The sequence below is a fragment of the Corvus moneduloides genome, chromosome Z (genome assembly GCF_009650955.1).
Source record: "Corvus moneduloides isolate bCorMon1 chromosome Z, bCorMon1.pri, whole genome shotgun sequence".
NCBI lineage: Eukaryota > Metazoa > Chordata > Aves > Passeriformes > Corvidae > Corvus > Corvus moneduloides.
The window spans coordinates 38,219,623-38,234,218 of NC_045511.1; the positions used below are offsets into that span (position 1 = coordinate 38,219,623).

Genomic DNA, 14,596 nt, shown 5'->3' on the forward strand with positions numbered 1-14,596 from the left:
CTGACAACTTGAAGGTGAAAAGATGCTCAGGCTCCTCCATACCCAACACCTCAACTCAAGTAGCATCCTGCTTGTATTACAGTGTGGCCAGCAGGTCCAGGGCAGCGATTGTCCCCCTGTACTCGGCACTGGTCAGGCCACACCTCCAGTTTTTGGCTCCTCATGACAAGAAGGACATTGAGGTGCTGAAGCATGGCCAGAAAAAGGGAATGGAGATGGTGAAGGGTCTGGAGCACAAATCCTATCAGGAGCAGCTGAGGGAGCTGGGGGTGTTTAGCCTGGAGAAAAGGAGGCTTGGGAGAGGCCTAGTCAATCTCTATAACTGCCTAAAAGGAGGGTGTAGTGAGCTGGGGGCTGGTTTATTCTGCCATGAAACAAGTGATAGGACTACAGGAAATGGCCTCAAGTTGTGCCAGAGGAGATTTAGATTGGCTATCAGGAAAAATTTCTTCACAAAAAGGGTTGTCAAGCACTGGAATGGGCTGCTCAGGGAAGTGGTGGAGTGATCATTTCTGGAGGTATTTAAGTCATATCGATGTGGCACTTAGGGACATGGTTTAGTGGTAGACTTCACAGTGCTGGGTGAATGGCTGGACTCTGATATTGTAGTTATTTTTCAACCTAAATGCTTCTGTGATTCTATGATTCTAAATAAATGCATGTGATGTTCTACTGCACTGAATCTGTGAAAGAAACAAACAGTGCCTTCAATCAGTATTATACGTATGTGGAACAAAGCCAGATGTTTGGACGAAGGACAGCAGGTAATTTTGTTAATGCTCTGTTAATACAGGGTTTGCTTCTGAAGATGAGAGGTAGAAATTAAGATTCTCTATTTGATAACACTCAAGGTCACCATTCAAATAAAGGGCACTCTAAAAATCTCCGCAGGATACATTACTCCTAAAAGATTAACAAAACAATAACTACAACCATAGCTTCTGTAACCATGTTCTCACAGCCACTGAATATTTGAAGGCTGATTATTTTTTCTACAGCATGCTGGTGGTGATCCCAGTTCAGCATTCTCCATTAGGAAAGAGGGTGACAGCCTCGTAGTCCATTAACTCCACTAAAATGTGCTCTTATCTTTGGATCTGGATTTCATTGCCTGGTCAATCAGATTTAAAATGAGAAGCAGAGGAGCTCATTGTTTTAATTTTTTTCATTTGACAGTTGATGATTTTATTGTTGAAACCAAAAGTGATTGCACTGGACAATCCTCATGCCAAAAAACATGATCATTTTCTTTACCTGGCTAATACAATGTAAGTGCTTTGGTAATGAATAGAAGTGCTTACTAGCAAAGTATTATTGCTAGAATATGAGAATATGTACTTTACCAGAAAAAAACATGAAGAAGCTAAAATACCTGAATCAAATAAATTGCAGATAGTGACATAAAGATTCCTATAAGTAACTTTCAAACTTTGTGGCATATATAAAACTTAAATAGGGCAGAGGACGACAGTCAGAGCTAAATATCAAGCCCTAAGCACCACAGTCTGTCAGCAGAGTTCAGTGGCTGATCTTGACGTATTCAAACTATCCAAAGAAAGTTTCCTGAAACAGCTCACTTTTCTCTTAAAGATCTTTAGGAGAAAAGCCATAACATAAGCCCATAGGGCATTATGTTTAGTTATCTCATACACTGCAGCATGAGCACAACAGAAGCAAAAAAAAAGGAACTAGTGTCTCGAAATTAAGGGACAGGTAATGAAATATTCTTTTTGGAAAGTGCTTATACCAACTACAGATTATTTGCATTTTTAGCTGCCATTCATCTACCAATAATCATTGCAATCAATACTTTTAGCGTTACAACATTGTAGCAGAAAATGTACCAGTCTTCAACATATGAATTAATGTTACATATGAAATTAAAGCCAGCTGCAATGCATTTCGTCTATTCTTTTGCACCTAGATGTAATCTGCATAAAGCAAAGCTATATGGCTAGGGAAGAAGGTTGGCAAAATATACTGTGATAATTCGTCTGGGTTCTTCCTTCATGTATCTTTAATAATCTATTCAACTGAAACAAACTGTGGTTAATTCTGTGAGGTGAGTAATTTAATACTTCGCTTTTGGCCACTTTAAGAGATAGAAGAATCAAAGAAAAGACTTTTTCATATTAGAGAATTTGAAAAGGTCATCGAATGCAACAGGTGACCTAATAAACAACGTAGTTCAGCATCCATATTCCATTTACCTTATTAGTGACATCCAAACTACAACTTGCTTCACAGAGAGCCATCACAATAGGCACATTCCCATCTTTGCAGGCCACATGTAAGGGAGTGTTGCCATGTCTGTCTTGGAAATCTACAAAACATCCTTGACTGATGAGAGTTTTAACTACTTCTATTTGACATCTTCTTACAGCAAGGTGCAGGGCTATATGACCATCCTGAAATCAAAAGACAGCTTGTAAGTGAGATCAATAATGCTAAAAATCAAAACATTTAGCAAAGTCACAATCATCTCAAGTAACAGGGTGCATCTCCTTGCTTCAAGAATCACATTAGTTTTAAATTTGAAGGTGGAGGTAGGGAGATGCACCATATCTGTCAAAACAAATAATCCATGAGATGAAAGCAAATTTCTATTAAGCCACTGGTCTTTGCAGTGGAACAGATGAAATACAAATACACATTCTCTTCTAACAGCTTTCCTAGGAGGCAGGACAGTGATCAACTGTAACAACCAGCTGAATAGTGCAAACTCTAGTGTTTACTAGACAGAAGTTAGTTATGCAAAAGTCATGCAATCTGCTTTGTGATCAGTAACTTTAAAGATAGAGCTTTCTCTCTGTGGAACAACTTAAAGAGACAATGTAACTGGAAAAAACAATTTAATTATTTTAGAAAACCTTTTTCTGAACTTACTTTAATAACTATTTTGTTAATATTAGCAATAAAGGTAGTGAAAAGGCCAGCCACGCCAAAAATACAAGCAATGAAATTCTAAATTTATTTATTTGGATTACATCATGAAAGACAAAAACTGATTCTGAATCAACTAGAGTAATATTTTTAAATAGTTCTTATTGGAAATGGGTGTGATTTATCCAACCCATAGGAATCAAAGACCAACAGCAAATCCATCTTTTTCTCTGAAGTTAACAGCTTGTTGCAAATTACAGAACCTGATGTTCCTGCCATTTTTCAAAGAGTGTTACTCATGAGATGATAACTGAGAAGGAAATAATGGATCAGCAAAAACCCAATCATGGAATAATAACCATCAGTGGACAACTTTAAAGACTATTGCAGCCATCAATGGGCTCTGTGCAAACTGCTATGAAAATTTGCATTGTGGAAACAATGCTGACTTGCAGCACTCAAATGAAGCAATTGAGAGATACGTCCCTGTGGTCTCCGGACATAACTAACCTTGTCTGTTGCATGAAGGTCAGCCCTGTGTTCTGCCAAGCATTCCACAATATCATGGTAACCCCTAGCAGATGCCGTCAGGAGTGGGGTCTCCCCTTCTTTGTTTTTAATGTTCACATTGCAGCCTGCTTCACAGAGTGCTTTGGCAACAGAGTAGTAGCCGTGCCAAGCAGCGCAATGCAGTGGGGTTTCTTCTTCCTATTGACATGGAAAATCAAAAAATAATACTGAACCAAACTCAAGGAAGAACAATTCCCCCACTTAAAAAGACAAAAAGATGGTATGGAAAAAAAAAAAAAAGACAGTCTACTAAGTAAGTCCTATAAAAAGATGTTGTAATTTCTAATGCTGACATTCTAAAAGCAAGAATAACTTCAGCTGACATACAAGTGGTTATGGTACCTTGTGTGTCAGCAATCCTACTTTAAATCTATCTGTGCTCCTGAGGCTCTCTCACTTGAAAACAGACCCTTGTTCACAAACAACTTCTATATCCTGTGTGCTGAGACTAATCCAGTGTTTAAAACAGATCGATCACCACAGAGATGCAAATCCCACTAGACTTGCAATTTGAGGCAGGTCACTCTGCTTACCGTGTTCAGAAGCATATCCCAGTGTTCTAGGAATGAAGGTACTCAGACACCTGAGTCCTTTAAAGACACATCACAACAAGCCTTTGAAACTGTTTGCATTTGGAGTTCAGTTGCAACTGAAGTACTAATTTGCTTTTTGCTTGAACCCAGGAAACTTCAAAACATTCAACTTCAATTCACTGTATGTCAGAGCAGTTATGTGGAACACCATTAAAAACCTCAAATGTTTCATAAAAACATGCTGAAAGTAGCCCACTGAAAAAGCAGAGAGAATTAAAACCCACCAAAGAACCAGCTCTATCAAATTCTAAGAAATAGGATATCCTTTCTGTACCTGGCAAATATCAAAGAGGAGACAATTGAGGCTGACAGTAGTAGAGGACTTGGACTGTATTCACAGTTTCTGTAAAAATCTGAGTGTAAAGAAATAGACAAAGAGCATGTTCTGTCCTCCCTCAGACTAGGGCTGCTCAAACAATAAAATGGAAGTCCTAGAGGACGCAGCACTTGGGGAGGCTTGTGGAACTCGCATACAGAGTCAAATAATGGATTTTCTTTTTCTATTAAGCCTTCTCTTCCTTGTTTTCTTACAAGAGTTCAGACCTTTAAAGAAACCCTCCTGAGCCCTCTCATTTTCAAAAATGAGTCCTTGACACTGCAGAAAAGTTCTGTGACTGCTAAAACCAAGCAGAATTCAAGGCAAAAACTAATAAAAATCTTTAGCCGAACTCACAGAGCACACGCCACCATCCACAGCTTCATGGAGTTGTTTCTCCACCTTTAAGCTTTCATTTTTGAGAGAACCTGTGTTTTACAGCACAGGCTGGTTCTCGCGGTTTTTCAGAGTCTTTATCTGTTAAGAGCTATCAAAACCTCGGTAATTCTCGTTTGCAAACATGCTAGAGGCTAAAGGGAAGACTTGAAGTTCTGACCACTTATATAAAGCCTTATTTGTTGAAAAAATGCAGACAGTGCTCATGACTCACCTTGTCTTGAAAGTTTGGATTGGAGCCAATGCTACAGAGAAACTGAACCACATCCACATGCCCATACCGAGCTGCCACGTGGAGAGCGGTCTCCCCGGACTGCAATTACAGGAGAACATGCCAATGTAATGTGTCACCCCCTGATATACACTGCCTGTACACCATGTACAGCCTGAATGCCTTGAATCCTGCACAGGATACTCCTCCCTCTCCGTAGCCCAGCCACACAGCTCCGTCAGCAGAGCTTACAAACTGGTTGTACGTGTCAGACACACCAACACCTGGCAGGTAGGTTATTTCTTCAAAGGCTTTCTCTTTCCAGAACTTATTTTCCTGCTTTATTTGTTCCAGATCACAGCCAAAATGGGATTTCTGAGCAATATGAGGAGGAAGCTGTGTGTGCATTGTGTTGAAACAGATGACCCATTTCTATTCATAATAGTTCCATACGCACCCCTCCCCGCCCTATATATTCAAGTATGAAGAGCTGGCCTAACACCTTTGTGTACCCTGGCACATTTTGGTTACTATGTCTAACTATTTGCAACACTTTCTGCTTCGAAATTACATAAAGCAGAAACGGTATTTTTATTAAGGGAGTAACCTCTTACCTAGTAGCCTTATCAGGAGTCAAACAACAATTTTCCTACTGTACCTTGCCTTGCATTAGTTTCCTCAACAAAGCAAACTGTGTTTCACAAGTATAATTGCTTCTGTACTGGAGCTTTGGCCAGTATAAAATCATTGCTACAGTATAAAAATTTAACAGCAACTAGTTTCTAGGGCATATGTTGCTCAAATAACATTGCTGAAGACAAGGTAAGTGCTCATCAGGTATAAATTGTTAGGCTTCCTTATACTCAATAACAGTCAAATTTACTTGTCAGACGAATGTGATTTTCAATCAAGAGGAATGAAAAACCAAATCACGATTTCATCCTGAGTTCCAATGAGAAATCAAGTCTTCAAGTGGAAATTAATTTAGGTTTGTACTTCCCCACCTACCCACCATGTACTCACCACATTTAACATGCACACTTGGCTAACATTTGTCAAGAAAATAATCAGTACATCCAGCTACTTCAAAGCTCTGTTATCACGGCCCTATGTGTCAACTTAGAAAACCACACTAAAAAAGCCAGTCAAATTTTGGAATTATGGCACAGCTGAAAACTATTCCAATTGAAATACCCTCTCTTTGCTAAGATAAAGTTATAGGAAAAGGCCCTCTGTGTGAAAAAGGAGTTATTTTCTTACCTTATCCTTAATATCCAAAGGACATTCATTATCACTGAGAAATTTCAGCGTTTCTACATGACCATGTCGTGAAGCCCAATAGATTGCATTAGATCCAGCCTGTCAAAAATATTTCATTTCAGATGTTATTGACCAAGTTAAAATCCTGATTCCAGATTTTCAGCTGAGGTATATGTGCACTTAGCTGTACACAGACACACTGAAAAGGTACTCAAACTTATATGAACACTTAAAAAAAAAAATTAAAATTGGTTGAACAACCCCACATACTGACAGTGACAACAAAAACCTCTCTATGCAAGGATGATTAACAGGATTACTAACTCTTTGCAAGATTAATCCTCTTCTCCCTTGTTAGGGAGTTCTTTGGAAAGAACAGTCATGAGATAAAAACCTTTCTTCTGCTTACTTTACCATATATTAGATGGAGAAGCAGACAGTTCTTCAAGCTCGTTATAAATTAATTGTTACAGCACATTTGGAAAAAAAGCTTGTTGCAAAGCACATCCTCCATCAAATATGAATTTTAGTTGCAATATTCCCCATGGCTAAAATATTCATTTTTCTATTAATATTCTATATTAAATAAAGTTCACCATTGTGTTTTAGGGCAATCACTAATTTGAACTAATTGATGTGGTTTTGTAAGCGTGAACTACATTTTAAGATTAGTATCATTCAAATGATTTCAGCTAATAAAGTGATGAAAATCAGAGGATATGTATTAATAACAAAGGAAATTGCTAAAGACTTGCTTTTATGTTTTTGCTGTGAAGACAGAAAACAGGATCTACAGCTCAGAGTAGTTTTTAATTTCCAATACCGCTTGGTCTGAACTACTTGTCTCCTGCTAACTGTACAAAAAAAACTTAAAAAGAGCAGTTGACAAAGCAGAAACCCAACCTTATCTTGAACATCAATACGAGATCCACGCTTTAAAAGCAACTGAAGCATCTGAATGTTTCCACAGCCGGCAGCAATCAGTAGTGGAGGTGTTCCATGCTAACAATGAAATACAAGCAAGAATGATAAATTAATTTTTGAAGGATTAAGAAAACAGTGGAATAGAAGGCAGGTATCAAATAGCATTTCTGGATTTCCACTTTCAAATTAAGTCTTCAGGAAATATTGTATGAAAATAATTTATCCCTTTATTCAAAAAAATTTATTGCCATTTTCTGTATTTTTGAGATGAATTTATGATATATCACACAGTAAATTTATGCTTTTAAAATCAGGAATATTGTTAGGCTCTCATTAGCCTCATTTGGCAAGAACGTCCCCCTTTGCAATCTCTTTGCAGCTCAGACACAAGCCATCAGCAACATTTTGGAAAGTTAAATTGGACTGCCCATTAAAACAAAAAATACAGTGATTTCTTAAATGGTTCAAGACCCCATCACAGTAAAATAACATACATTTCACTTCTCTACTGCTCTTCATGAATATTTCTGAAAGTACTTGGTAATGAAGGTCACTATAACCATGCAAAAAAGTGTGACAACTTGCAACTCTGCAGTTTGCAACTTCCGTTTCTAACAATGCTTTGTAAAGTCAGATTTGGCAGTCTGGTTATTCCTAGGTATTCTGCCATCCTCATCTGCCACAAGAAACAGCAACTGCAACTGAGAGCAAAGGCTGATATTTCATACATCACTGTTCCTGACAATACATTTGAGCTATACATTTGAAAGGCCTAGGCAAAAAATCCCATTTTGGGCTCCATTTTAATGTATCTTGAGAAGACTGAACACAAAGCACATTAAAATTTCTCCTAGAAAAAAGGCAGAATTACTTCCCATTCCCTTGTCTTCATTTCAGGTGTTACATTTCTATTTTACAGCCACACTGCTCTCCCCAACAGGGTGATAGCTAGTCCCCCACACACCTCACACCTCAACACAGACCCACACTACCTTGTTGGGTTGATTGACATCATAATTTGTCAGAGATCCCAGAAGGTGCTGTAATCCAGGAACATTGTCATCATTGATGGCATGAATAATAGCTTTCATCACAAAAGAATCTTCCTCGTCCTTGCAATTAAATGCGAAAGAAGAAAAATTGTTAGCTTTAAGAAAAATCCCTATCTAAACAGCTGCCAAGACATCAAAAAAAAAGAAAACCTAATTTTTTTTAAATATTATTTTTGTAAAAGAGTGCTTCAGCTGCAAGTTGTAATCCTCCATGAAGCATATAGCTAGCATGTATGTATGTTATTTGAAAACCCACACCAACCCCCCCCCCACTTTTCCTAGTAAAATATGCTTCCCTCTTCTTCACACATAAACCTATTACTCACTGAGATTCCACATAGAATTCTTTTGTTAGGTGTATTTTTTTTTCCTCATAGGAAAAATAGATGATAGGTTTCAATTGAAGCAATACTTGCCTAAAATGAAATTAATTCTATGTGAAGAGGCGCACTAATACCAACTGAAGTATCAGGTTTTGTGCCATCCAGAAATATGGCACAGGAGAGGTACTTTGGCCCAAGCTTTCATCTATTCAAATAGATCAGTTAAAAATCTAGAACGCAAGTAATGAGCCTAGATACCTCTGCAAGTGTAACTTTATTTTTCTCCTATGCACTAGAATTTCAAAGAACTGAAATTCACAGAGCCCATTATTTGGTTTGCTCTTAACTCCTCTCTTCTGAGGTTTCAGATTTTTTTAGGACACTAACAGTGGGCAATAATCCTTTCTGCTGGAACACAGGTGTGAAATGCTGATCCAGTGTTAAAAGGCATACAGATAGCTGAGGTGGGGGGGTGGTGGGTAGGGAAAGGAGAACAAGAGGAGGAGAACAAAGAGCACAGAAGCCAAAAGATAAGAGGAGAATAAGTAGAAACATGAGCATGGAGTTGCACAGGAGAGAAGACTGAATGCATAAAAAGGGCTTTGCAGAATTTTTGAAGTTTGATCCTATTAATGCACAGAAAAGATGATATTCCCCAGCTCTAAACATATTAACACACATTCCTTGCTGATCACAGGGAATTTGTGAAGCATGTATTAAAAACTGTAGAGTAAGCTAAGAAGAATGCTTTTGGATTTACAAGCATTTGCAATTACAAAAAATAGAGCAATTACTCCTAACTACTCAACTCTAGTCGTATCTAACACCACAAACTGAATACTGGCCAACTCTAAAGTCTCCTCCTTAAATAACTGCTTGTTGAGACACTGCTGTCTAGCATTCACTGGATCTAAGAGGGTCTCAATGATTTTGAATGTTCGGTGGAAAAAAGTGGAATATAAGGAATATTATTTTAGTCTACACAATGATGATGTAAATGATGAGTAAAATTCAGATGACACTTTTCCACCATATAATTGTTACAGTACAAAAAAATCCTCATGAGTCAAACTTCAAAATCAAGAAACAAATTTTTGACACCAGCTATCAGCCTCAGCATGATAAGTTCAATTTCAAAGTTTCAAGATGCAGAAGATCAAACTATGGATAACTGCCCTCTGCAGTCTTAAAATCTACTTATGAGATTAGTTAATTATGCAAATTTTCAAGAGCCTAATATTTCTGTTAGTTAGAAACTGGCGAAGTTCATATATGATCAAGCATTCTAAATATATATACACTTACCAGAGTATCATCACTTCTAGCGACACTCATGCTACTTCTGGACAAGAAAGATCTTGATAATCTTTGGCACAAGGAAATTAAGCGCACTGATTGCTTTATAAAAATAATAAGAAAAAAGCTATATGTAAAAAAATTAGAAAATTCTGATAGGTTGTTATTGCAGAGATTTTAAAGGACTTGGCAAAACAATGTGAATTTTGACTTCAACACCCCCATCTCCTTTTTATATTGAATTTGAATCTTCAACTTCTTTTGTTATTTATAATCCAGCAGAAGCACAAAGCAAACCATCCACACACAAGCATTTGTATGCATATCATTAACAAAGAAGTCCTCTCCCATACTACCATACTCAAGCACTTAATTTATTCTCAGCAATGGGAGATTTTGTTTCTTCTTTCTTCTTTTCCACTCTTAAATGCACTGACCTTTCCCTGGAACAGGCAATGCTACTTCATTTGTATGTCACCAACATTTTGATGTGTCATTGAATGACTTACTTTCCATTTTCGTCGTGCTGCAAACTTTTTGAATTTCTCCATATTCACTGCAGAAGCTTTTCTGCTGAGTGCTTGCTGGGTGTCTTTCGGCTATAAGCAAAAAGAAAATAAAGCCATTCTAAAAAATCCCACGATTTCTGCAGGTAAGACTCTGTCCCTCAGCGATGACTTCCACTTACATAATAATAGTACTGCAATCATACTGTAATAATAAAGTAATTGTAAGCACATAATTTTAATATTCACAGTCTAGTGTGGCATAGAGATGAAATTTCTTAAGAAAATGCCATAAGGGAAATCCAGACCTAAGAAAGCAATACCAAAATATGCTTCTACATTTTAAACAAAATACCCCTTCAAACATCAGAACATTCAGCCTTGTCCTCCACCTCCCTCCCTGATAGAGGCATTTGATTTCCAAGTAAATCCTGTCTTCTGGGAAAATTTCTTGACTGATTTTAAATGCAGACAATCTTTGTTATAGTCTCAGTGTATTTACCTGGATGCTGCTGAACAATTACCCCCTCCCCAAACAAAATCACATCCCACCTACCAGTGCAGCAAGCTCTAAGCCTGCATCCTTTCAAATTTTTCATAGGCTAAAACTAAGTACTAATGACTAGTGAAGCATACCAAATTTTGCATCTTATGATCCCATTCTTAAAATAATTTTTATGGAGATATATATATATATCACAGATCATGGAAAGGCTTGAGTTAGAAAGGAAATAGTTTCAACCTTCCCTGACATGGAAATGCAGGTGAAGATAGTGGTGGAAAAGGGGAAAAGAGGATATGACCAGTGAAGTGGGAATCAAATGCCTGGAAATTAAGGTATAAAACAAAATAATAGGATACAAAACAACCTGTCACTTTGCATGAGTGTGGACCTTGGTCCAAGAGAGACAACCTTGCTTGCTTTAGTGGTTTAAAATATCATGTCAGTATGTTCCACACATTTCAACTATTTCAGATTACCTCAGCAAAAAGTCAGCAGAGCATGGTCAAGTTTGTAGTTTGGCAAATTGATGTAGAAATGCCTGCCCTTAGATGTTGTACTGTGAACTGAAGCAGTTGTGGCACAGATAAATATTCTGCTAACTGATTCTCTGGGAAGTGGAATGGGATCAGATACCCACTGAGCATCTCCACATACTGGGAAATCAATGGCACTGAATGGGTTTACTGCTCATAATCAGAATGTGATATGGAATTAAAAAAATTAACTGCCAGGTACTACTACACACATTAAGAAGAATGATAGGTGCCATTTTCTCCCTCTCAACCTAGCAGCTTCACAACGGGTCAATCCAAACCAAACACCGAAACACTGAAGAAGGAAGTGGACCACCAACCCACATCAACTGCTCTCTTCAGTCTAAAAGGAAAGGACAGAAGAGAGATTACTCTTTTTTCCCAGTCTAAATAAGGGCATTAGAAGAAGAAAACTTAGTGGGAATTGGACTGGTTTCAGAGACTGTATCTTTGTCAGGGCAATGCTCTCTGAAGATTAGCTTCTCTGTCTGAGCATGAGTTTAATTCCCATAGTGGGCTACTTCCCAACTGCTAACTCACACGGAGTGGATATTAATGAAGCCCACATTCTGCATATGTTAGCTTTCATACAGACAGCTTTCCAAAACAGTAAGTTACATTAAACAATTATGACAATTTTCCACGTTAAGAAAACTTGAAAAGTATGAAATGAAGAATGATTAAAAGCAGGACAACAGAGAATGAATGGCATGCTAACCTTGATCCAAGGATGCAGCAAACTGTCTTGAATAGTCATTCTTTTCCTTTAAGAGAATAAAAAATAGAACTGTTTCAGATATTAAAAAATACATACTGTTTTATGTTTATTAAACTAACATCTCAAAATATAATGTAATTTGAAATATTAGAGATGTAACTGCCACACACAAGAAAAACAACTCACTTTGGATCCTTGACTAGAAGTCTTCGTATAAAGTCTTTAGCTAGGGCACTGGTATTACTAAAGAATTCTTCTTCAAATTCATAATTCACAGCAGACACATTTGCCAACGTTTCCTGTTTGGTTTCTCCAAGAAATGGAGATGCACCACTTAGACTGCAAGAAAGATAGTACATTCCTCTTATTACATGTTGTAGCACTGCTGCTTCAACCCTCTAAGATCAAATAACAGTAGGAAATAACATTTTTCTTTTCTGTTTTAATGCTGCAAATGTACTTTCACGAAGATGTGATGTAGCAGGGCAAAAAACTGGGCTGTAATTTCAAAGAATACTGGTTAAGATATAGTTGTAGGAACATCACCTACAGATTTGAAGACAGTTTCCCATGCTTCATCAATGCTGATTAATGGCAATTCTTTCAATAATTAAATTACTGCTTTCATGATCATACAACTTGAATCATGATGTGCAATCAGAATGGAATTATTTGTACAGACATGACCAAAACCCCAGAGGATAGAATCAGAATTAAAAAACAACAGCATTTTCAAGAAACACCCATAGATTTTGGTACTTACAGAATATAAGTTATTACACCAATGCTCCTGGATTGAAGGTAAACCAAACAGAAAAAGGATGAGGGAGAGGAGAGGAAAATAGATGGAAAGAGGGAGAGAGGAGAGAAAAAAAAGGTTAGAACATGAGCATAATCATGAGAGACTTATTTCAAGTAAGATCCAATAACTTACCACATATCTGCTTCAAGACCAAGAGGCTCATAATTTACTATTTCAGGAGCTAAAGGAAAAAGCAGCAAGATAAGTACCTAGTCAAAGAACAGATGTAAGTCTCACTCTGAGTCTATGTATGTCAGAGATAATAAGCTAAGATGCTGATAGATAAAAACACCTTAATGCAAGTCTAATTTGAAATCAAACACTACAAATTGCTTATTTAAATTTCAAAATGTCACAAATTACACAAAAAATTTCAAAATCTGTAAATCAGCCAAGCCAAGATAAGCCACTAACACTGTTTCACAGACTGAAAAAGAATAGTTTGAAGAAACAACAGTTTTCTTACCAACAAACTCTGGTGTTCCAAAGATGTTTTTGAATTCATTTCCAAAGTCAATTTTGTGTGCTAAACCAAAGTCAATAATCTTGATTCGAGGCTTCGGTACATTCCTGTCCAACAACATTATGTTTTCAGGCTTTGAGAAGGAGGAAGGGGGAAAGAAAGAGAGATTACACATAGGTACGAACTGTGGACCAGTATTCTTCAGCACTGAACATTTCTCTTTACCTCCTTTAGACCCCTGAATTGTGTTTTAGGTGGAAAAATCCTGTCTTTTCTTATTATGATCTATCATATGCTAGAAGTTCACTACCGTAAATTAGGATTTCATGTTCATATGGAAGCGCTGTGATTTCCACAAAGCCAAGATTTTACTTCTTGTAGATATCACAATTGCAGTTTTCATGTGGACTGACCCTAAGAGAAACACACTGTCCCCAGTAAAGGTGACATGCCCTGTGCTACAGCCATTCCAGCACTGCTGGGAGCTTGCAGGAAACAAACCGCTATAAACTATAGTCCCTGAAAGAGGTTTCTTTCACACCACGTAAGCAATCAGGGAGGTGTATCTTCTTGCTTTTGGATGTTCCAGGGAAACTTCTGGAGTGGTCCAGCTCCCAGATTTTAAGGCTCAACACACTTAAAAAAAAGGGAAAAAGAGAAGGTTCTCCATCTTTTCTAGCTTATTTTGAAATATGGACTTTATATTACTTTACACCAAAGCTCTGCAAAACCAGAACAAAGAAGATGAAATGTCAGGATTATCAGCAAAGGGTCCTGTTTCTACACTGCATCACTTTGCGAGCACACAGAACCAGCTACTTAGACTCCGTATCCTGTCGTCCATAAGCTAGTGTGCTCTGAAGAGGTCCTGTACCTACATCCATCCTATTCAGAGTGTTAAGGGCTTCTGGAATCATTAAGGACAGCTCTTCATTATCACCCTTCTTTCACCTTTCTTTCCCAGTCACAGGACCTGATACGTGCAAATGTAATTTTCTTTATTTCCTTCCTGCATTTCTATTGCATATTTATTGGTCTGCACATTGCTGCCCACTTTAACACACAAGTTTTTGGTATCTAGTGTATCCAAGGATGACTTGTTCAATTACAAACACATTGGCAAAAATTCACATTTCATACTCTAAAAAATACATTCCTTTCTAGCTTTACAATTTTTTTTCTTGCTGACTGTCATACGAAGACCAAATATATTACTGAGCTGATGAAACTGGAAAAGGTATGCTT

General features: G+C 37.5%; 1 protein-coding gene across 2 annotated transcripts in view; it reads right to left on the reverse strand.

Moving 5' to 3' along the window:
• Positions 1 to 14,596, reverse strand: part of DAPK1 (death associated protein kinase 1) — an 87,356-nt gene that overhangs the window by 18,591 nt on the left and 54,169 nt on the right. The window contains exons 5-17 of one of the 2 annotated variants that reach the window (XM_032095687.1): positions 13,355 to 13,484; positions 13,021 to 13,069; positions 12,850 to 12,876; positions 12,273 to 12,425; positions 12,087 to 12,132; positions 10,334 to 10,423; positions 9,834 to 9,926; positions 8,146 to 8,265; positions 7,133 to 7,231; positions 6,230 to 6,328; positions 4,973 to 5,071; positions 3,394 to 3,591; positions 2,211 to 2,408 (exon numbers count right to left, since the gene is read on the reverse strand). In XM_032095687.1, the coding sequence (XP_031951578.1) occupies positions 2,211 to 2,408; positions 3,394 to 3,591; positions 4,973 to 5,071; positions 6,230 to 6,328; positions 7,133 to 7,231; positions 8,146 to 8,265; positions 9,834 to 9,926; positions 10,334 to 10,423; positions 12,087 to 12,132; positions 12,273 to 12,425; positions 12,850 to 12,876; positions 13,021 to 13,069; positions 13,355 to 13,484 (1,401 nt within the window). The remainder of the gene's footprint in view (positions 1 to 2,210; positions 2,409 to 3,393; positions 3,592 to 4,972; positions 5,072 to 6,229; positions 6,329 to 7,132; positions 7,232 to 8,145; positions 8,266 to 9,833; positions 9,927 to 10,333; positions 10,424 to 12,086; positions 12,133 to 12,272; positions 12,426 to 12,849; positions 12,877 to 13,020; positions 13,070 to 13,354; positions 13,485 to 14,596) is intronic. The other variant, XM_032095688.1, reaches the window with a different exon arrangement.